Source organism: Zea mays, chromosome 8, assembly GCF_902167145.1.
Source record: "Zea mays cultivar B73 chromosome 8, Zm-B73-REFERENCE-NAM-5.0, whole genome shotgun sequence".
NCBI classification, from domain to species: domain Eukaryota; kingdom Viridiplantae; phylum Streptophyta; class Magnoliopsida; order Poales; family Poaceae; genus Zea; species Zea mays.
The window spans coordinates 18,817,575-18,841,208 of record NC_050103.1 but is presented as its reverse complement, the minus strand read 5'-3'; the positions used below and the strand labels follow the sequence as shown (position 1 = coordinate 18,841,208).

Genomic DNA, 23,634 nt, shown 5'->3' with positions numbered 1-23,634 from the left:
TGGGCCCTGGAGATGTCGCGCGTGGCGCCGCTGTGCGCCTGTGCTAGTGCCTGTGCGGTGTGCGGCTGTGTGCGCAACGCTAGCCGCTAGGGTTTGCATCTTTGCCTAGGTGGGCCTGGGCCGTTGCCAGCCGTTGTGTTTCGTGTGATTGTGATGGCCGCGGGCAGCCGTTGTAAATTTCGGGTATGGGTTGTTCGGGTACCGGTAGGTGCTACCCGAATTACCCAGAATAATTTCGGGTTTCACAAGTTAGTACCCGAATTTCCCAAACAAATTTCGGGTACCCGACATTACGGGTTCGGGTTCGGGTATTTCGGGTTCGGGTAGCGGGTAACGGGTTTTTTGCCCAGTCCTAGCGCTGACGTGGTGCCGGCGCGGCCTTGTAGCTCGGCGCCACAGATCTCGGCGCCGAGCTACGAATTCCTATAAAAACGCCCGCGCGGCTGGCCGAGAGCAGCTCATTTCATCCCATTTCCAAACTTCGTCAAAATTTGTTGGATTCAAAGATTTGAGTTGGTTCACTTCGTAGAATAAGGTATGATGTCCAACTGATTCGTTTTGTATATTGGGTTCTTAGTTTCATAGTTGCTCATAGCTTCAATACGAGATGCATTTGGCATTTGTGGAGACAACCTGACTGGACCATCGCAATGACTAACAGGTAACTTTTGAACAACCACATCCAAACATGGTGGAACCATCGTCTTCACAATTCTTAAATATATCACCCAGTCATCTTCTGAGGTAATGGAGATCAATCGTCGGACAACTGTTCCATATGTAATATGGGACAACAAACTCTGAATTGATATTCTAGGGTCGTTTATGTCGCAACTAATCTCCTCACAAGCTCGAGCGAAAAGCTTGTCAAAAGATGGTCTTTCATCGAACAACATGGTCACGATCTTCATACCATCAAAAGTAACATTCCCATAAGCATCTATCTCCACCCTTCCTCCATGGTATAGTGTTACTAGGCTGTCCATCTATTGCAAAAATGGATTACTAACTCAATAATGGCTATATACTTAAGCCTAAAAACTTACTAAGTAATAAATATATATAAACTAATAACTATATAGTAAATATTAAATGAACACATCATACGAAATTACATAATCTATAAATAATGTACGAAAACAATGTATACCTGAGATCGCGTACGAGTCCAGCTAACGGTGGAGAAGGTCAAGTCGGACGAACACCTATGTACAAAAAAAAACTATTGTCAATAAAAAAATTTGGCAGCACCTCCCCTGTAAAGTGATGTTTATAGAACCTGCAAATAAACGACAACACGATGGTTGCCAACAAAAACATGTAATATAAATGCGCTAAACAAAATGCTAACTATATAATCACTAAGAATTTACTAAACACTAATAATATGCTAAGCAAGAAACTAGCTAACTATTTTAATAAACACTAACAAGAAAATATCTAACTATTTACTAAACAATAAAAAAATACCTAACAATAGCTAACAATTTACTAACTAATACCTAACAATAGCTAACAATTTACTAACTAAGTAAATACCTAACAATACCTAACAATTTACTAACTCTTTTGGATTAAACTTCAATACATGGGACTGCAAATCATGGTCAGGTACCAAATCTGCTCAGACCAGATTTGCATTGAACTCAAAGGAAAGGAGTCAATTAGAGTTTGAAAGAGACCAACCATCACATACCAGCATAGAATTTCAGCTCTATTAAGAATGCTCTAGTTGACCAGTAATCCAGCATAATGCAATATAACACCTCATCGAAGTTCGACTTTTGTAACACTAGGATCAAATGCACATTTTTTCATTCCAACTTAACTAGACAGAAATCACCAATCATTTACCTCCGGCCGGGGCGGGAGCTGGAGCGGCGGCCGGTGGCGGGAGCTGGCGCGGCGGCCGGTGGCCGGGCCAGGGCGGTGGCGCGGCGGCCGGGGCGATGGACCGGCGCGCTCGGCGGGCGGGCGGGGCCTGGCGCGCTCGGCGGGCGGGGCGGGCGGCGCGGCGATGGACCGGCGGCGCGGTCGCTCGGCTATGGCGAAGAAGAACGAAAACGACGGGAGCGAGAGTGGAATGAAGAAGAAACGGCCAGGACGCTTAAGTCCTAGCTCGGCGCCAAGATCTGTGGCGCCGAGCTAGGCGCCACGCGTACATCCACGTCATCCCTGCCCGCCATGGCCACGTCACAGCTCGGCGCCATAGGCTATGGCGCCGAGCTGTGTTACCTCGGCGCCACAGCCTATGGCGCCGAGCATTAGGTCCAAACGTGCAAATAAAATTTCTGGGGGTCCAAACGTAAATTTGTGTCACAAAAGAGACTAAAAAACAAAAAATTCGGGCTCCACGAGGGAGAATCCATGAAATAGCACTTGTTTGAGACGGCGTTCACGAAATAGCATCCGATTTCAAGTAATTCATAGAATAGCACTTGTTTTACCAAATTAATTCAGAAAACAACACTCTATCTATATTTTGCATTCTTTTATTGCTTACCTCACATACAAATGGACCAAATTACCCCTATTTATCGCAACCTTCTTTTTTATCTCTTATGTCCATAAGAACAACATAAATAAATAAAATATATGACCTCTATTTTTATAGTGTTAAACATACAAATAGACACATATGTTTTATGAACAAAGAAGTCTATGGCGTGTCTATTTGTATGTTTAACACTATAAAAATAGAGGTCATATATTTTATTTATTTATGTTGTTCTTATGGACATAAGAGATAAAAAAGAAGGTTGTGATAAATATGGGTAATTTGGTCCACTTGTATGTGAGGTAAGCAATAAAAGAATGCAAAATATAGATAGAGTGTTGTTTTCTGAATTAATTTGGTAAAACAAGTGCTATTCTATAAATTACTTGAAATCGGATGCTAACGCCGTCTCAAACAAGTGCTATTTCATGGATTCTCCCGCCTCCACGACGGGGACGGGGACCCGACGCAGCAGCAGCAAGGAAAGGGCCGCGTGCCCGCGCCCCGCGGGCGCCCGGCGACTAAAGCCTCCTCGCCCCCGAAGGGCTCCCTCGCATCGGATCCAGCCGTGTACGAGCGCCGAGCGGCACGCGGCGCGGCGCGACGCGAGTTGCCCGGGCGCCCCGGCCTTGTGCTTCTGCATTGGACCGCGATCCAAATCCAGGGAGGATCCGAACAGGACAACAGGTCCGTCCGAGCATTATTCTATGCCTTTCCGTCTCGTCGGTTTGTCACACAATTCACACTGTCCCCAAGCCGTACTGGGTGGAACTAGTCTAGACTCCCTCTTGGAACTTGGAAGCGTCTCAAAATTTTCTGAGCATGAAATTAGGTTGTCGTTGACATGACCAGCTAGATATATACATGGCCAGTTAGTAGGTAGACTAATTAGCTGTAATTAACTAGTTAACTGACTAAAAATTAGCTAAAGACTTAACTGAAAAATAGTTTATCTATTAGATCTCCTATTTAGATGTAATAGAGCTAATTTAGATGAACTTTTAGCTAGTTAACAAATAGCCCTTAGATCCAACCAAAATTCATGAGTCGAGGAGATATGTCTTTAGTATTTTCTGAACTCGAAAAATAAGTTCTTCGCATCTACGCTAGGAGCCTGTTTTGATAGGTTTAACTAGTTACTGGTTGGAGCTAAAAGCAAGCCTAAATTATTATGGCTGACTAGCTAGTTAGCTAAAATACTCAGCTAGAAAGTAACCCATATATTAGTTATCCTGTTTCGATATAATAGAGCTATTTTTTAGCTATCTAATAAAATAGTATCTAGATCCAAACATTTGTCCCAGATAATCTGGTGCCTGGTGGAGGAATTATTTCCCTCCCTAGACACTAAGTGCTGATTTGGTGACCAAAGATCATGAGAGGATCGGAGGGGATTAATGGAAAAATTAGTTTATTTCTCCATCAATCCTCTCCAATCCACCGTGATCCCCTTTTCACCAAATCAACCCTAAACGACTTTGTTTTTAGCAGGAGACTCAGATTCTGATCACATGCTTCTGCGTCGTAGTTAGTGCTAACCAAGTTTTGTCCTAATAGGCAGACGAGTACCGCCCTAATTTGTCTTCACTCACCCATTGGATCATGTGGCTGGCTGGCAGCTCATGCACCGGATTTTGAAACAAAAAACAATTCGATATTTACTGCAGTACTGTGTATAAACGCTAAGATCTCCTTTGGATCAGATGATTATTTCCTGAATCATGTGTTTTTCTGTGTTTTAAACTAATATCTATAAAATTTTTACCATTCCTGTAAACCGCGACACTTGATGGCACATTACTTTTGCATTTAGAAATGCAATCTTTTTTTTATCTATTTTTACCTGGAAAAGTTCCCTCATTTGTCCTTTATTGACCCTTCTCCCTTCCCCTGAAATGAAACGCACGCAGACGCAGCAGCAGAGCCTGATTTTTTTTCTTATCCATCCACGGCGCCACCCCGCATTCACGGAACGTAATAATAAGCCAAAAGATGAGAGAAAGAGACAGAAGAGTGACAAGGAAAAGCGAAGAAAAAGGGAAGAGTAGAAACCCCCTTTGAGCCTTTCGGTTTTTCTCTGTCTTCATGTGTGTTTGTTATAGAGACCCTGCCTTGTCGGGGCAGCACACTTGGGACGCGAGGAGGAGGAGTTGGTGAGCGAACTCGGGATCAGTGGGTGACCGCAGAGGTTGTTGTCTCGGGGGGAATTCTTTAGCCCCTCTTCCTCTTCTTCTTCTTTCCTTCCGCATGTCTTTGGACTCGCTGCTGTTCTTTTGCTTGGTACCCTTGGATCTCTGACTCCAGCCCGTTCCCCGAAATTTCCAGTTCTTGCTTCTTCCTCTTGGAGGAGGAGGGCTGCAGCCTGCAGGGGCCGGAGAGAGCAGGAGGAGGCGGAGACATGGGTAGCTTCGCTAAGCTGGCGAGGAGGGCGGTGGAGACGGACGCTCCGGTCATGGTGAAGGTGACGAATTCCTCCTACCTCGTCGGAATCGCATCTTTGACTCTGAGTTTCTTGGCCTTCCTTGGTGAGTTCTTGCTGATGACGTCCCCTTTTTTTTTCCAGATACAAGAACTGCTCCGAGGGGCCAAGGATGTGATGTCGCTTGCGCAGGTATACTCTCTCACCATAATTTGCTCGATTTGGTTGTGCAATGAGATCGTATTCTGTGACGGTGGTTTAAGGTTAATGGAACGAGCACGAAACGGAAAGTCAAACGGAAGCAGGCGATCATCTTGTAGCAATTCGCTCCCAAACGGTTTCTGTAAACAGTTCAGGTTGAAATGTACTAGCGCAGTACAGTTCGTTTCCTACGTCTCATGGAACAAGTCATACTGTTTTTAGTTGCTACTCCTGAAAATGGTTCTTGTGTTAGCGAAGTGAAGTGGGGCATTCGTGTGTAACCTAACTAGTGCCATGCGTGCCTGTTCGTGTGCTATGAGCATGACCCCGAGCATATGGTATTTATTTCTGAGAAATTAGTTTCTGTTATTGATTTGTTGTAAGTCCTGAATGCAGGGAGTTGTTTACTGGCAACCTCCCGAGTCAGCTATGGATAAGATCGAAAAGATCATCAGGGAACCAATAGTCAGTAAATATGGTTCTGATGATGGGCTTCCTGAGCTTCGAGAAGCACTTCTCGAAAAGGTAACTTCTTTTTTATCATAGAATATATATACTTTGCCCATACACTGACTAAGCAGGGCATGCTCCTGAGTCCAAAGGTTCCGAAAATCTTTTTGTTCTCAGAATTACATTAGCATTTAATTTTCTGGATATAAACCCGGTGACAAAGACTCCCACATGAGTGGGGTCTGTTCCAAAAAATCTTTTTGTTCTCAGATTTATATTAGCATCTAATTTTCTGAATATAGGTCCAGTGCCAAAGCCCCCCCCACTCTCAGAATTACATTAGCATCTAATTCTCTGAATATAGGCCCAGCGCCAAAGATCCCCTCTCAGAATTACGTTAGCATCTAATTTTCTGAATATAGGCCCAGTGCGAAAGACTCCCACATGAATGGGGGCTGAGAAAGAGATAATTCAAGACAAACCTTTCCCTATAAATATGGAGTGGCGGCTTCGAACCCGTGACCTAGTGACTCAGTGAGACTACTCTCACCATTGCAACCACTGCACGAAACCTGCCTTTCTTATTCATCCACTGAGAAATGGGAACAAATATTCATTATTGTTATTAAGTTGCATACACCGACCAATTCAACCTAAAAGCTTAAGCTGATAGGAGGGGTAGGCAATTCACTTATATTATATTCCAACAATTGTGACTTCTCTAGAAGAGTGGAAATTCAGAAGAGAAAACCATGGTGCTAAGAGTTGCAAAGTCTCTCTGCCGTAGTGTTTGTATAACAGTTAAATTGAAATCTTGAGATGATGTAGGTGCTCTAACCATTAGACTAAATGCTCCATCGCACAGTTCTCTTTAGAATTTATTACACTGATTTGTCACCTATTGGGCTAAGTTTTTTATTGCTGTTTGGAGCACCAATGTATTAAAATTTGTAGTGCATTGCAAGCATCTTGTATATCCTCCCTGATGTTTACTGGATTTTTCCAGCTAAGCAGAGAGAATAAGCTTACCAAATCATCAGTCATGGTCACTGCTGGTGCAAATCAGGTAAGTTCTGCCTGCATTTACTACCTATTTTGCCTTGTAGTGTTTTCCAAATGGGCCTTATGTTTCCCAATTTACTTCTGTTAATTACTTCTTTGGGGGCACACTCTTCTTTCCTGTTTCACTGCTAGACCTTGATCTTGTCTTATAATCTGGTCTTTTCTAACATTGATTTTTTCAGGCTTTTGTGAACTTGGTCCTCACTCTCTGTGATGCTGGTGATTCCGTTGTCATGTTTGCACCGTATTATTTCAATGCCTACATGTCATTCCAGATGACAGGTGTTACTGACATATTAGTTGGTGGCTGCGATCCCAAGACACTTCATCCTGATGTTGGTAAGATGACTCTCTTCTTCCTGTTGCATCTGAAAAAATGGTGAGATGTCTTATATCATATCAACAGTCTTGTAAAAAATTGTTGCACTTAGTGCTTGTTCATGAGCATCTGCTTCATTGGCACATGTTAATTTTCCCTCATAAGTCTACATATCTTTTAGCTGATGAGAATAATATGCTTTTGTAAAGCGCAATGCATCTAGTAGAAGAAACGATGCATTGGCTGTAATTGATAACATTTTATTTTGGAAGCATACATTACAACTGTGTCTAAAAATGCAGATTGGTTGGAGAAGGTTCTGAAAGAAAATGAGCCTATCCCTAAACTTGTCACTGTTGTGAATCCGGGGAACCCCTCTGGAGCTTTTATTCCAAGGCCTATGCTTGAGGTCATCTCTCTCCACTAACACTTGTGTTTGGAATCTCTATCCAACATTTTCTAATATTGCATTGTCATTCCAGAGGATTTCAGATCTGTGCAAAAATGCTGGTGCATGGCTTGTGGTTGACAATACCTATGAGTAAGTCAACACTGTAAATTGCTAACTTTTCACAAGCAACAACATAATATTTTGTTGTATCTGTTAGAGAGAGAAGAGCCATGAATTATGGTTGTAGTCAAAGGGACAGATCATATAAGCCATTAGAACTCTACCTTGCCCTCTTGAATCTGTGTCCAGATGAAAGACACTCTGATGTCGTACCCAGATTGTATTTCTAGAATACACCTTAGGCCTTGTTCGTTTCATCCCAAAACCATGTGGATTGAGGGGTATTGGGGTGGATTGAGGTGGATTTTGACTACTAGTGGATTTATTCCCCCTCAATTCACATGGAATTGAAACAAAACGAACAGACCCTTAGCAATTTCCACAAGGGAAAGTCAAGAATATTGTGGCCATAGGAGACTCAGAAAGTAGTCGTCCTGCACAAATATGTTGTGTCAGAATATGTCGAATACAGTTATCATGTGCTTTTTTGGTTTGTGATAACTTCTCTTATTTAAACTCATTCCAGCTTCTAAGCCTTTAGAAATATCACACTTACTGTTTTATTCAGGCTTTATGTTTGCCTGAAAGAGTCGGGCGTTCAGGCCCATGTTGAGGAATTAATAATTAATAGAGGACCTTTTCCCTGTAAGCTTAAAGAAACATATCATAAGTGGCTTATCTCTGCTCCTCGTTCTAGTTTAGCTATGATCTTTAGTACTTGAGCCTTGTAAGACTTGATGCTTAGGTCAGTTTTCCTGTGTCTTTTTTGCAGGTACTTTATGTATGATGGAATGGAGCACTACTGCTTAGAAGATGCTCATATTGTCAACCTCTTCTCGTTCTCAAAGGCTTATGGAATGATGGGGTGGCGTGTAGGATACGTGAGTGCATCATACTCTTCATTTACCGTTTTCTTATGCTTTACGCCTACCCCAACCTGCTTGCAGCTAGACTTTTTTTTGCTCCTCCTCCTCCTCCTGCTGTTAATTACCACTGTACCAGTTAGTCACACATGAACTGTCTGCTGCAGATTGCATTTCCAAATGAAGCTGATGGCTTCCACGATCAGCTCCTCAAGGTGCAAGACAACATACCGATCTGCGCCTCCATCATCGGGCAGCGCCTGGCGCTCTACTCGCTGGAGGCCGGCCCCGAGTGGATCAAAGAACGGGTGAAAGACCTGGTGAAAAACCGGGCGCTGCTGGTGGAGGCGCTGTCCCCGCTCGGCGAGGACAACGTCAAGGGCGGGGAGGGCGCCATCTACCTCTGGGCAAAGCTACCGGACAGCTGCTCGGACGACTTCGAGGCTGTCAGGTGGCTCGCGAACAAGCACGGCGTCGCCGTGATCCCCGGGAGCGCCAGCGGAGGACCCGGGTACATCCGCGTCTCCTTCGGAGGGCTCAAGGAAGAAGACACCAGGCTGGCTGCTGAGAGGCTCAGGCGCGGCCTGCAGGAGCTGGTGACCGATGGAATGGTACAGTGACGGCTCCATGGGTGTAAGTAAAAGCTCCAATTTTCCAACGGTGTAATTCCGCCGTGATTAATTCGGGAGAAGAAAAGGAACTTGTTTTCAAGAATGCACTGCGTTGCTCGGACGAGAGACGGGACGGAATAAAATGCGTCTGGTCTGCAGAGTCACCTATGTTATGAATCATATGTAGTGCATATGTCATGAGTGACAGAGTGAGTAATTGTTTCTGTTCGACTTCCAGTTCTACATATTACTGATCGATGGCAGCAACTGTACACAGTCAAAGGTATAACCGTATAAGCAAGAACCGTGAGCTGTTCTTGACGTGCAGAGCTTGCCTGTTAGCAAATATTTCTGTCCAGATAACGACAGCATCTGCCTTCAGAACCAGCGTCACATTCTGTAATGGCATGGATGAGTGTCTCCAAGAAAGATAAATCTACTATATCTACATGAGCGTTAAAAAGTAGTCCTCAAGTTTGCACTATCAAATTACGAGATTAATAATGAAATGCACAGCACAGTTATAAATCTACTCTATCTACATGATGAATGGAATGGCGCAGGCAAGGCAACGATCGATGCATGCGCCGTGCATGGCCTCGTCTCGACTGACTGACGCTGTCAGGGCTCAGAACCCCACGGCCATGGCCGATTGGCCATGCATGTGCATCTCATCATTCGTGAACGAGGTGCATTCAAGCGCAACAGCACCACTCGTAACTGTACGTACTCGTGGCGGCTCACAGGTGCTTGCAAGCGCACAGGCCCAAAGGGCACAGGCCACAGCCAGATCCAAACTGGGGATCAGAGAGATTGATAGTAACGTCTAAGGCTTTTTCGTTTGTGCCGGATTTGTGGGTCAGAACGATTCCTAACCGGATTGCTTCTCTAATTTATATAAACTTTGATGAACTAGAATGATTTTGGGTACAATCCGACACAAACGAAAAAGGTCTAAGACTATATGCAACAAGACTATCTGCAACGTTATTCTCTAAATTTTCCTTCTTATCGCACTTTTGCAGTCACTTTAACCAGATTTCACACCCTACTTTTCTTCCTCCCGCAACAATTCTCCCCTTATATACCACTACTACTATAAATTATCATTTCCATACCTATTTATCACCTATTATCAAAATTTTCCCAACTAATAAATAATGGCGCACATAGAAATCGATGCAAGGGGGTCAGGCCAGCACAGTGTCCGCTAGATCTGGTGTGCTCTCATGCTGAACCGCTGTGTAGGGAAGAGTGTAGCGGTTGTCGCTGCACCGTGGGTGTGCCCCTAAACACGTACAAGGGTAGGGGAGGGGGCGTCGGGCGGTAGGTAGTCTAATGTGGCTTCCTAGATGTTGTTTGGTTCACGTAGTGTAACGTAAATGACAATAATAATGATTTACATTCAAAACCAGCGCTATGAAATCTAAATAAGTCGGTATTAGTTCTTAGTATGATATCTGATTAAGATTGGACTTAAACATTACTGTTCACATTACAAATATGTGAACCAAACAGTCCACTGGTTCCTACGCACTACAGCGCACGGCAAAACGAGCTTCGAGTCAGCTTTCAGGAACTGCATGGTGCACAATAACAGTAACACGGGCAGTTCTCTTCTCTTCTATTCTCTTGTGCCTATCACCGCCAACAAACAGGTAATACGCCGCATCCAGTCCTGGACCGAAACTGACAGGCGGGCAATTGGAACCTTGTTGGGACTGGGCTATTTACTGTGAGGATCCTTGAGACAACTGCGTTCCAAATGGAGGTATGGATAGGGGTGCTAATGGATCGCTATCTAAATATTTCTTAATAAATTGTTAGGATTCTAAATTATTTTTAGTTCAAAAATGAATAAAAATAGGATCTGATTCGATCATTACATTTTATAGTGTAAAATTTAGAGCCAATTGACGCCCCCACTTCACCCATTTCCAAAGCAACTGGATCAACCGCCACTTGTGTATTTCAAAAAGTATTATGTTTTGAACTTGTCTTTTTATCAAAACCCTCTTAACAGCAAGATGAGCCCTCTGATTGCAAAACTACTCTCTTGTAGGGGAGAAATCTTTATCGTGGGAAAAGAGGGAGTTTTTGGCTTCTTGATCAAAATTGTCTTGATAAATGATTTAATTTGCAAAACTAAAGTGATTTGGTTTAAAAGTAAGAAAATGAATTTGTTTTACGAAAATAAACCAAGTGGTGGCCAAATGATCTAAATATGTCAAATCCTATACTTATTATATCGGTGTTTGACTTGACTTCAATTTGCAAAAGTTGGCTCATATTTGGTTATGTTAGTATTTTTAAAGTTGCTTTTGGTGTGTTGGCATGAATCACAAAAAAGAGGGAGATTGTGGTGTGTTGGCATGAATCACAAAAAAGAGGGTGATTGAAAGGGAAATGTGCCCTTAGGCCATTTCCAGTTGTTTTGGTGAGTGCTAGGGAACTTTTCAAGTCGAGCCAAAATGGAGTGAATAAGTTTGGCTAAGTTTGGCCAAACTTGGACCAGTCTAGGGGTGTGTTTGGTTTGGCTTTTGGCTTTGGCTTTTGCCTCCTAAAAGCCAAAAGTCAAACCAAAGGGCTGAATCTGGAAAGTAGCTTTTTCTAAAAGTCGACTTTCTTGTAGTGCAAAACTGAAAGCACCTCTGAACCTGCTTTTAGCAGCTTTTAGGTGGAACAGTGAAAATATATATGGAAGAATTTTTAGCGACTTTTAGTGGTTTCCACCAAACGATTTTTAGCTTTTTAGCAGTTCACAGCCCACAACAGCTTTTTTCACAGCTCACAGCCCACAGCAGCTTTTTTCACAGCCACAGCCAAACCAAACAGACCCTAGGCCTCACCTGACAATCACTCAAGACGTCATCGGGGAGTCAGAGATGCTCGAGCGAGTCGTGAGTCGTGACTGCATCGGGCGAGTGGCCCTAGGCGAGTCGTGACTACCTCGGGTGGGTCATGACTATGTAGGTTGTGGCCTTGAGCGAGTCGTGGCTTAGGTCCTTTGTACCTTGTTCGACGTGTCGGGCGATCGAAGGCGCACAACTAGGGATGGCAACGGGGAATTCCCCGTCGGGTTTTAGCTCCTCAAACCCGTCCCCGCGACAAAAAAAATTCCCCGCGGGGATCCCCACGAACGCTTGCGGGGGACATTTCTTCCCCATCCCCGTTCCCCGCGGGGATAAATCCCCGTCGGGGATCCCCATCCCCACTTAAATTATAATTAAATCGTACTTCATTTGTTATTAATGTAAATATTGTCACTTATACACATTGTTTAATGTAAAATTCATTATGTGCACATTAAAATCAATGTATTTGTACAACGGGTGATCTCTTGACAAGATAATTCTTTACTTTTATCATTAACTATTACATGAAAACATTGTCACATGTAAGTTTAACGGGTCCCCGCGGGGAACGGGGATGGGGAATGCTTCCCCATCCCCATCCCCGTTTACCCGTCGGGGGAGAACTTTTCCCCATTTACATCCCCGTGGGGAAAGAAACTTCCCCATCCCCATCCCCTAATAGAGGAATTCCCCGCGGGGAATCGGGGATCGGGTCCCCATTGCCATCTCTACGCACAACGGTCGGCTCGGCCATAGAAGGTAACAGATCGTTGACTGTTCAGTCCAATGCACGCAGACAGAGAACATTGATTGCTTCCCAAGTGAACAACCAATGACTCCTAGGCTCCTTAGGCTATAAAAGGACCTCCTGAGCGCATGTAGCAGATAACCCGAGCAACACACCGAAACAATCACAAGAGCATACAACAAACTCCGAGACTTTGATCACGCTTTGGTTCATTCGGGAGAGATTTGAACGCGTTTTGAGTTGAGACTGTCGGTTTTCATCCGTGCGCTCTTTTCTTCACTTGTGTGCGTGGTCTTGCTGTATTTGTGCTCTTGTGTCTTGCTACTCCCTCCCTTAATCTTGTTCTTGATTGTGTTCATATTGTGTAAGGTGTGAGAAACTCCAACTTGTGGAGATTACTCATAAATAAGAATATACTATAAAAAAAGACATCTGTGGTACTCAAGTTTGATCTCTACATCACAGAAGAGGTTGAGTGCAACTCTCGTCCATTAGAAGGACACAACGTGAAGGATAAATCGCCGTGTCTTATTGTCTACTTTCTTTCATTGCGATTTTGTTCTTCTAAGCTCTCAACTTCAAGTTTGATCTCTACATCACAAAGAGAGGTTGAGTGCAACTCTCGTCCATTAGGAGGCCACAACATGAAGGATAAATCATCATGTCTCATCGTCTACTTTCTTTCATTGCGATTTTCTTCTAAGCTCTCAACTTCACTTTCATTATTGCTTTAGTTTCAATACACATCTTATGAGAGTAAATAATCGAAGAAATTCTCCTATTCTCAATATGAACTTGGGTTTAGATTTCACTAACCCCTTATATAGCCCAAACAAAGGGCCAAGTGGCCATAGTGAAAATGAGGTTGTAAAGGCACCTATTTCCAATCTATAGCTGTCTTAAGAAACGTATAAAGCGAGGAAGAGAACACAAGACAACCACCAATGCAAATCAGTAATAAAAAAAACACAGATGTAACCGGAAGATGCCAATCGAGGTCTCAAGGAACAAAAAAGCAAATATCCCGGTTGACCATTCAGTAACCAGCATGGCAGGATGTGAGTAAACGTTCGCTTTAAAATCAGCAAGACAGTATCCTAACAGCCCACCATTCTTTCCATTGTGTGTGACGTGCCTAGTTGCTAATCCTCTGAAAGAAATAGAGGTAGCCCATTTCCTTGGGCAGGTCAACAGATACTGCGACCTTGCTGTCGTTAAAGATTGTCCACCTCCCGTCTTTGAGGACATGAGCTACGTAGTGCCCGCAGTGGGTAGAGGTGCCCATATGGCTCACGAACGCCATCAGCTTGTATCCTGTACAAGCAGCAAACATTGTTATGGTTAACAAATCTTAGACCTGTCAACAATTTAAAAGCGCAAATATAGTAGTGAAAAGAAAACGACTATGATGCTCTAGATAGGCCTTTGAGATAGGTTCCACGGGGCAAATTTTGAATCTATCCACAATGCAGATCAAGATAACTTTTATCTAAGTTCGTATCCTTCCCAAGTTTTTTCAAAGGATGTTAGAAAACAAACTGTTTTCTTGCAAACTTGGCTAATGTAAGTTTTTGCATCTACTTTTGTGATAATATGGAGCATATTTGGCTACCCGCAAGGCAGACACATAGATTAAAGAATGCCACCATTAAAGTGAACCTTCAAAAATTCAACTTGATTAAAGATAATTATTGTGACACTACAGGGGCTAACGAAACAAAGGGGTTGGTGAAACTTACTGCCACTTCCATCTGGAATATATGTGTCATCAGCATTTACATTGCTAGTGGAAGAATCAGCAGATGCTGAGGTAGATGCTTCGGGGTGGCTGAAAATCCAGTCTGTAGCTTTCTCGATATTACCACCCTAGTACACACCGAAACAAGTGTCACACCAGAAAAAGATAAGAACGTTGCAAAGATGACTGATAACATCGGAATCAGGGGACAAGAATGGGAACAGATAGGCAATCACCAACTTCCCGAAAGTTAAGAATCTTAAAATTGTTTATGCGGAACACATCACAAAAGGGAATCTTACAGAAGCTTTCAGGGCCTTTATGGCAATGTCTTCCTGGAATCCAAAGGAGATGAGAGTTTGAACACTTGCTTCGTCAACAGATGGCTCATAAGCACGTGAATCTTTTGATATTGGGTCGTTTATATCTGCATCACAAAATAATTTTATGGAAAACAATTCTCTCTCAATATTTTTACTTTGGAAGTTGCACATCGATTATTTCATGAAGAAAATCATTATTAAAAACAAAAGAGCAGTGGCAAATCAACCTGGATCATCCATGTGCGAGAGGAGCCAATTCATCGCTTCCTCAACTCCTGTGTTTGATGTGTTAATAGCAGCTTTCTGACAATGAAGGTAGTTGAAGCCCATGCTTGCAAGCTGGGTTACAATATCCTCACTGGCAACAGGATTAGCAGGCTCGGCACTGTCGTCACCAGAACCTAAAGTGTACATTGAAAGTCATAAAAGCTGAAGAGAAAAATTAGAAAAAAAGAAGAGTAAAAAACACAGGTGGTCCCTAAACTTGTAGTATTGTATAATCCAGGTCCCTAAATTCCCAAAGTAAACATCTAGATCCCTAAACTTGTAAAATTGTATCATCCCGGTCTCTAAACTTCCAACATGCATATTTCGGTTCTTCTAGTATAGTTGTGTCATCTGGGGCTATAGACTTGTTTTTTGTTCCATCAAAAGTCCAAACTATTTGGACCTGTAATGAGACCAAAAACAAGTTTATGGACCCAGTTGACACAACCATTGAAGTATAGGAAACATAATGTGCATGTTAAAAGTTTAGGGACTAGTACGATACAACTTCACAAGTTCAGGGACCTAGATGTGCAATTTATGAGTTAAAAGGACCAGGATAATACAAAGCTACAAGTTTAAGGACCGCCAGTGTATTTTACCCAAAAAAACTAACGATTGGCAGTCTGACCTCCTTCAGGTAGCAGCTCTTCCCCAGGCTGTAATCCTTTGCTGCGCATATGTGTGATATCAATTGTATCTGGCACATCTATATAAACATCTGTGAAAAAATAAAATGTCAAGAGCCAAGTGATCCTAAATTAGAAGGTGGGAACCCAGAGTCCCAGACACAATGAAAATTTCATTATGGACAGCATTCGCTGCAGTTAGTTTTCAGCTGCTCGGCTGCTGTTCATACAATTATAGCATATAGTAGTCTGTGAGAGTAGACTGCAGCAGCTGCCGCTGCAGGGTAAGGTTATCGAACAGCTTCATGGAGTTGTGGGTTATGTAAGTAAGCACTAGGAATCAGTACTAATGCTTACTAACTCTCAGACACAGGACAGGAAACGTAGATGATATTGTTAACACAGCTGATTTGAATGAAATTCAGGATCAGCTCTAGCTGAATTGAGTTGTAGGTAAGGCAAAGATGGATTACTTGCTCAGAGCAGCCTGAAAAATGTCATGTGGACAGTGGCATGTTGCATGCCCGAAGCTCTATGAAAGCAGTCTCTAATGGATTTGAATACCTTTATTTCAATATGCAGCATTTATGCTCAAATAAATGGCAAGGAGGGTATTACCGAGTTTCTTTGGCACCCATCCTGTTTCCATTACAAACTTACGCATGTGCAGCACAAGGTAATCAGGAAAGGTAGTGAAACCAGCTGTCCTGCATGAAACATGTTTTCTTTAAAACCCAATTCATGCTATAAATATACACTGTAACAAGCAGGTGTCACATAATTCCTCAGCATCATTCCACATAAATAACACAAACATGCAAATACATATAAATAAAGTGTTGTCATCAGTGCATACCACCAATTTAGAAATATAGTAATATACTATCTTCTTTGATCCAGAAAACTAGATCAACAATCGGGTCAAATAATGCCAGGAGGTTGTACACATTTATTGTATCTTCAGGGAAATCAAGCATTAAGATAACTGCAAATACTAGGACTGATCAGGGAGGTCAAGCTCAAGCATGGTTGTGCTGTGTGCAGATCATGGAAGTAATCCATGATACCTTCATTTGTCTGAGGTGTATTTTAGTTGCTAAAGTATTGCATCACTATTCACTACACTGCATTTTGCCCTAGTTCAACTGGTCTCCAATGATTTTCTTGTATAAACGAGTTCTACTATAGACACTGATAAACATGGATATTATATTACGTTTTCACTAATATTCAAATATTTATTAATTAATTGGAAACAAAACTAAGGAGTTCGAAAAGAGAATTTAGCAAATAGCAACAAGTATTGCTCTTTGATATGAGAACTTTATGCCATGCTATCCTAAATTGTAGAGCTCAAATTGTGCATACTTAGTGACGGTAGTCTTTGAATTTAATGCAGTGCTATAAAAATCTGGAATCTCCTCTGGCCCTGAAAAACTTGACAAGCATGCCTCCAATGGGACTCTAGGCCTGACAATATCCTCATTAGACCTGTTATGGAAACAACAGTAATCCATAAGCCAATACTCACTAGGTAGCAGATGAACTATAAATAATTGAATGTCTTACACTTCTTTTCCATCCAAGTTCATTGCAGCTTTCTTCTCATTAAAAGCTTCTAGCTGCTCTGCACATCCAACAAATATCAAGGATCTAAACTACATATGTTTCAAAAGAAATGAGTCAACATTTTTAAAGCTACCTTTATTAGTTGCCTCATGCAGTGGTATGCTCAAAGAAAGAACGTTGTCAGATCGTTTGTTGTAAGAAACCTTCCCAGAAGGGCACTGAACCCTCTCTTCAACAACAAACTTGAAACCGGAAAAAGGATTTAGCTCACGGTCTCCAGGGTTTGCCTTCTCAACTCTGTCAATAAGGTGAAGGAAGAATTCAAGGACATCCTGTATGAACATATTCAAACCAGAATAAGGTTAAGACAACTATTCCAAACAAAAGACTATAGTTATTGATATAAAATAGAAAAAAATGCTCATTATAGCTTATAAGTTGAGAAGATCATTACCTGTTGTCTCATGCTTGAAAATTCAGGATGGTTCGCAGTGATAACTGACTTAAACATGCGAGAACGTATCCCTTCTTGCCCCTATCAAATTGCACACACAAAATAGGAAAATCAATCAAAAACAAAAGTATGTCAATTTTATTCTAGTAATATAAATACTGAGGGTACTCCTACAATACGTGGGATGATCCAATGAAGTCAACAGGAGCAAAGAACCAGATTTGCTTATTAAAACACATGTGATGACTAGATAGAATTTGTAATCTCAATAAACAAAAGGTGCAGCAAGAGTACATGGTGTTTCACTATCAGTTGGAGATAAAAAAGCCAATAATAAAAGAATATTTAAGCCTGCAATAGCATTTGTGAAAGAGGGAGATATGCTGTGTAGGCTATTGTATTGAGTGAATAGAAAGCCAGCAGTTACAGAATATATAGGGGAGGAGGAGATCATGTGGCTTATAGAAATAGCGCTAGAGTGATCTCCTCAATCAATCAGGATCAGGCCTTCCTAATGTGGACTGATACAGATTGATCACCTACACCAATCAGGATATCTCCTACCATAACAAGACTGGTTTCTATCTTTGCCTAGCACACGCCAACAGTAAAGGAAAGGGGTACTGCTAACAATTTGTACAATTGTGCACAATAAGACATGTCAAAAGAAGCCTATGCAACACCGAACCACCAAAACATCATTAGTGACATGCTGAAAATACAAGTGTAAGAACTGACAGTTGGAAGTCATAACAACAAATCAATATGAAATGAAATCCATTATACCTCCTTTGCTGGAGCAGAATATTTACCAGAGAGCAAACCATGCGCTAGTTTTGTCCTATAAAAAAAGCATAAGAGCAAATACATTTTGATCAGCTCATACATATAGAAAATATAAGTGCCAATTACAGCTTCAATGGAAGGTGGTACAGATTATATTTTCCTGAGAAGTGCTCTGTGCTTGATTTTACGTTTTTAATATCGTTTAACACTTAAACCATGTACAAAGCTCTTAACTAGCATCCTTCCCAAGTGAGGAGGCTGTATTATCCATTGCTATCGTAGAGAAAAACGGGTTGGCTCAATGGAATTTGATTTTAGAGGTGACCATTTCAGTTGTAATGTTGTTGCACATGTAACACAATTAATAGCCATGTTATGACACTTTCAGCATAAGGAGCAAATGATCAAATACTAAACTAATGTATTCTCTTGTTAGGCATATCTTCAGCAATAATAAAAAGCGAAAGGGCCTCTAGCTAAGTTGGTTAGCTGGTCTGAGTAGCACTTATTAGGTCCTGAGTTCAAATCCCAGTGGGAGAGAATTTCAGGCTGAGGCTAAAAAAGGTCACTCGTTGGTTCGCTGGTTGTGTGCACATGACATGACTGACCTATAGGGGGCGGATCCTCGTGTATGGGCTGGGAGGGCTCAAAGCACGAGTAAAGATCTGGCTTTTAGGGGGTGGACCCTCATGTTGCACGAGGGGCAGCTTTTGTAACGTTTCTCGGTCAGGGCTCCAATTGAGCTTCTTATTATAATACCGTGGGGGCGGTCTTTCCCCTATCAGCCGAGTTTCAGCAATAATAAAAACTATAAAAACATAGACAACCTCAACTAAACAAACATCCATCACCCACACACATCAATAACCCAGATGCATAGATCGGCACTTCAGCAGGGCTATAAACTTACAGTTGCATGTTTAGGTCTACTGTTGGATCAGCGGGTGCAGTTGCAAATGCAGCTTTCAAACTCTGTTTCTCGAAGTACCTGAAATGAAAAAGGGAATAGTAAAGAAAAAGGGAAAAATACAAATGTAACTATGTACAAAAACTAATGTGAAAAGTAAAAGGCAACCTTGATATGAAAGGATGGATTGAAAACATGACTTGCATTATTGAAGCCATATAGCAACTGTAAAAAAGAAAGAAACATGATAGCTAAATCATTTGTTACAAGGAATTATCAGATCAAAAGAGTATTCTACGAAGTCAAATCATGCTACCTATTCCCAAGATTCGCAAGACCAGTATAGCCGGGTCCAAACAGAAGCTCAGCGTCTTTTCCACTTTCTTGTATTCTATTCCAGTCATAATTTGTGTTAGCATCAAGTTCCCTCTCAGCAGTAGTCATCTCAGTCTGCAAGAACAAATTTATAAACAATGTGGCCAAGCATAAAATTGCCTCTATGTACATGTCAAGCAGGAAAAAAACTGTATTATGCATCAGCTGTAACATATATCTGCCTGATGAATACTCAGTTTACAATAGCTCCTAAAGCAATAGTATCTACTGATAATGAAAATTTTAAATGGTTCAAGAAAGCAATCAAGTAGTTAACGAGCATTCTACAATGCATACTCAATGCAATCTAAGCCTAGTTCCTAAAATGACAAAGTACTTAACATATTTGTCACTATGATTATTCTAGTGTGCTTTTTGCAAACGATGTAGTGCTAGTTGATGAAAGTCGGGCAAGAATAAGGGTGTGTTTGGTTCAGCTTTCTAAATCAGATTCGCTGCCAAAAATCTGGAATCTCAACTAAACGGGTACAACAGCAGAATAGATTCTTGAAAACCTATAGATTCCTCTAGTTCAATTCAGAATCACGTCTTACCATAGATTTTCCAGATTTCTGTCATCCATGTTACAAGCTGCCATGCTCTTATAGAATCAAAGTTAACATTTGTTTCAACCAGAATTTTATCGCCAAGTTCAAGGTGGTTAATCAATTGGTCACTTCTCAGGAGGGAAAACAGCAAACAGCCCTGGAGTTATATGAATCCTTGTTTGGGTCGGCTGTGGAAAGGGAGTTCACTCTGAACCTTCAAGCTCTCGGACACCAACAACATGACCTCTCTGATCTTGATGATCCCTTCACAGCTGAAGTTTGGGCTGCTATCAAAGACCGTTGCGAAAATATGTATGTTGCGACTGCGTTGGATTTGTGTCCATACAAGGGATGGAGTCCCGAATGATGATATGCATGACAGACTAGGGGTAGCGCCAATTAAAAAAAAAGCTTGACCAACATCGGTTGAGATGGTTTAGACATGTCCAACAAGCACCTCCAGAGACGCCAGTGTGTAGTTGGATCCTAAGGCGCTATAACAATGAGAAGAGAGGAAGATCGAAGTTGACATGGGAAAAGACAGTTATAGGAGACTTAAAAGGATGGAATATACCCAAAGATTTAGTCTTAAATAGAAGTGCATGAAAAACAGTTATTCATGTACCCGAACCTTGACTTATGGTTCTATTGGGTTTTTAACTCTAGCCTGCCTCAACTTGGTTGGGATAAAAGGTTTTGTTGTTGTTGTTCTATTATTCCAAATATGATTCTTCTACATATTTTAAGACACAAGCAGCTCTACAAAACAGAGCTAAATTACATAAGCCTTCTTCTCCCTAGAAAAGTTCGATTAAGTTAAATAAATGTCACAGATAAATCATAAATGATAAAAACCCTAACTCACCTTTTGGAGTGAAGAAAAATCGATACCAAAATGTGATAAGTGCTGAGCTAATAGCGGATCTTCAACACTATCATCTTCAGGGTACGAGAAAACATCTGAGCTGTCACAGAAAATATGGCATCAACAGGTATTTTAACAAGCAATCAGAGCAGCCACTAATTGCATATATTAGTAAAAAATTAAGGTGTTTAATAAAGGGAGCAAGATAAATGTGTGCTCTTTTTGAAAGATTGTATGTCATTAATGTTTGCAAAACTACTTTTCTTCAGATAAATCCTTTTCTAGTCACACATGCCCCTGAAGGCAACTTTGGGCATTAGATTATGACATAGCATTTACTAAGCTGTATAAATATAACAATCAAGATAATTGTGTTGAATCTATCAATATAATTTTTGCATGGCCCATGAAAATATTCAAAACTGTAATAATTTATAATTGGTAAGAAATCACATGGTTGAGTGTTTGTTTCAACACATTAGTCTTTGTAACCACAACTAGTAACTTGCAAATACTAAGCAACAACTTAGTTGCAACCCATTATCCAATCTTAATGTGATATAAACACCATTAAAACCCCCAAACCCCTAACCCACCCATACACAACGGCACCGTAGCGAAGACGGCCGGGCCTTAGACCTGTGCTTTGGCGTGGGACAGACGAGGGGTTTTTTTAACTACAGCCTGGACATTCGCTCTCATGGGGAATCGAACCTAGCACCTAAGGAGTGCTACTTAGACCAACTAACCAACTCGGCTAGAGGCCCTTTCGCAAACCAGTGACTTGTAGTAATAGCTATATGAATGTTTCTATAGATAAATAGAACTGAGTAATGTTTCTTCATATTTTTTAAATAAAAATCACGATAAAAGTTTGATACATAGCACGGAGACAGAATTTCATATCCTGGAATTTCCACACACAAAAAAACAAGAAAGTAAATTGTAAAATCTCAGTTGTACAATTACCTGCCGCTTCCAAATCAGCAGTAATTGTTCCAAGCTTCACCGCAAGAGGGTATTTAGTCTGTTCATAATGTTCAATGGCATGATTATTCCCACCACTTCCATCCCAGAGCTTCCTCCCACAAAGGATCATACCATCAGTTAAATTCAGCCAGAGGTTCTCAGTTTTATCGCATTTGCTACACTTCCATCCAGTAGGAGGCACAATAACACCATTGTCTAGCTGCTGCAGGTCCATAGCATATGCACTAATGTTCTTTTTGTCAGCAACCCAAGCAGCCAGTTGTTCTTTTCTATCAGCACTTTCAGCAAGTAAAACTTTATCAACCGCAAGCCTAACCTGCAAATAGTACATCCTAAATTAAAGTACATACAGTAGTTTTGGTGTTTTGCTATTTCCATAAAGGGTAAAGACTAAAGTCTACCTTCTCTGGCAAATCAACTGACGGAAATGGAAGACAAATAAAATCAGGTAAGATGACTATTTCAAAAGTTTCATCATATTCTGGTTCTTGATCACCAAAACCTCCTTCCACACCTATCAATTGTGGGAAAATCATTAATATAAACCGAAACTCTCATTGAATACATAGATTTAATGTTAGTGTTTATTAGATCCACATTCTAATATTTGTAAGCCAGGAAACATAGGAATGCACTGTAGTTCAACGAACATCCAGTTCAAGTATGAAATTTCCGATACAGGTATGGAGGACATTATAGTGTACATATACCAATAACAAATAAATGATACAAGAAATTAGGAACCACCCCCATAAGGTCATAACTACTGTAAATTCAAAAGTCCACTGCATTTTTTAATAGTAAACAGCATAGTACCACACCCTGAACTTGCTTACTAAACCGGCTTCAACAACAAAGCAGAAAACATAACATATTCTAGTACTCCAGTAGTATCATCTATCATGGTGACACTGCTACACAATTGACACATTTCATGTGATCCAGATACAATGCAGCCCTCCCTTCTGTTCATCATAGTTCAACCAATAATCATGTAAAACACACACAATTCAGTTACATAGCAGACAATGAAAAGGATTTAAAGCATTGTTGTGCCGCATGATCATCATAAGCTAAGCATACCCATTTACATAACAGATGAACTGTTGGGTTCACTCAAGCTAGGCAGAGCATTAGATAGTTACTGCCTGAACTGTCGGCTTCGATCAAGCTAATAAGAAGAACATGTACCTATAGCGAGGAGGGTGGGCTTCTTAAGCGGGCGATCCGCCTCGTCGGGCTCCGGCTTCCGGCGCTGAACGATGTGGAGGTACACGGGGTTCCCCGTCTTCTCGAAGTTCCACTCCACGTACTCCCTCCCGAACCCCAGGAACGAGACCATGTCCACGTACAGGCCTCCCTCTGACCTCTGCGCCCACGCAAGCAAACAAATCCAAGTCGCCTCAGACCCTAGCCCTAACGAATCGAGTCGGAGTTGAGGAACGGGACGGGGTGGGGCACGGTTGTTACCGGAGTGTCGAAGGAGACGCAGCACTCGTCCTTGTGGATGCGGTTGGTTGGCTCGGGGATCCGGACCTTGTGGAGATGAGAGCGAAGGAGATCCATGTCCGCGGGCGGCGGCGCGCGGCGGGGGAGGGTGGCGTCTAGGGTTTTGTGGGGGCGCAGACGAAGAGAGTAGAGAGAGAG

The 23,634-nt window shown here is 41.8% G+C and overlaps 2 protein-coding genes across 3 annotated transcripts; one reads left to right on the top strand and one right to left on the bottom strand.

Moving 5' to 3' along the window:
* The first annotated feature begins 4,428 nt into the window (after positions 1–4,428).
* Positions 4,429–9,365, top strand: LOC100285201 (LL-diaminopimelate aminotransferase). Of its 2 annotated transcripts, NM_001291753.2 has the most exons (10): positions 4,429–4,685; positions 4,823–4,958; positions 5,061–5,108; positions 5,514–5,642; positions 6,574–6,633; positions 6,812–6,968; positions 7,251–7,357; positions 7,431–7,489; positions 8,232–8,340; positions 8,490–9,365. In NM_001291753.2, exons 2-10 carry the CDS (start codon positions 4,896–4,898, stop codon positions 8,940–8,942), a joined length of 1,185 nt encoding a protein of 394 aa, NP_001278682.1. In that variant the 5' UTR covers positions 4,429–4,685; positions 4,823–4,895; the 3' UTR covers positions 8,943–9,365. The 2 variants fall into 2 exon arrangements, with proteins under 2 accessions (NP_001278682.1, NP_001400334.1); NM_001413405.1 differs by lacking the exon at positions 4,429–4,685 and having other exon boundaries at positions 4,694–4,958.
* A 4,176-nt stretch (positions 9,366–13,541) lies between these two features.
* Positions 13,542–23,602, bottom strand: LOC100383086 (uncharacterized). Its single transcript, NM_001175757.1, has 19 exons — positions 23,458–23,602; positions 23,179–23,356; positions 22,389–22,501; positions 21,967–22,303; positions 20,998–21,092; positions 19,526–19,659; positions 19,378–19,434; positions 19,213–19,290; positions 18,303–18,357; positions 17,517–17,597; positions 17,196–17,394; positions 17,063–17,120; positions 16,862–16,984; positions 16,112–16,200; positions 15,496–15,585; positions 14,825–14,998; positions 14,577–14,701; positions 14,276–14,402; positions 13,542–13,850 (listed from the first exon to the last, which is right to left on the bottom strand). The coding sequence occupies exons 1-19, from the start codon at positions 23,551–23,553 to the stop codon at positions 13,672–13,674; spliced, it is 2,388 nt and encodes a 795-aa protein (NP_001169228.1). The 5' UTR covers positions 23,554–23,602; the 3' UTR covers positions 13,542–13,671.
* Between the last annotated feature and the right edge of the window lie 32 nt (positions 23,603–23,634).

Coding starts and splice junctions, on each gene's coding strand:
- LOC100285201 (NM_001291753.2), top strand. CDS start 4,896: ATGGGTAGCTTCGCTAAGCTGGCGAGGAGGGCGGTGGAGACGGACGCT. Junction 4,959..5,060: donor ACGCTCCGGTCATGGTGAAG/GTGACGAATTCC, acceptor TTTTTTTTCCAG/ATACAAGAACTGCTCCGAGG. Junction 8,341..8,489: donor TGGGGTGGCGTGTAGGATAC/GTGAGTGCATCA, acceptor TGTCTGCTGCAG/ATTGCATTTCCAAATGAAGC.
- LOC100383086 (NM_001175757.1), bottom strand. CDS start 23,553: ATGGATCTCCTTCGCTCTCATCTCCACAAGGTCCGGATCCCCGAGCCA. Junction 22,502..23,178: donor GCCCACCCTCCTCGCTATAG/GTACATGTTCTT, acceptor CACAATTGATAG/GTGTGGAAGGAGGTTTTGGT. Junction 17,598..18,302: donor ATTCTGCTCCAGCAAAGGAG/GTATAATGGATT, acceptor GCAATTTGATAG/GGGCAAGAAGGGATACGTTC.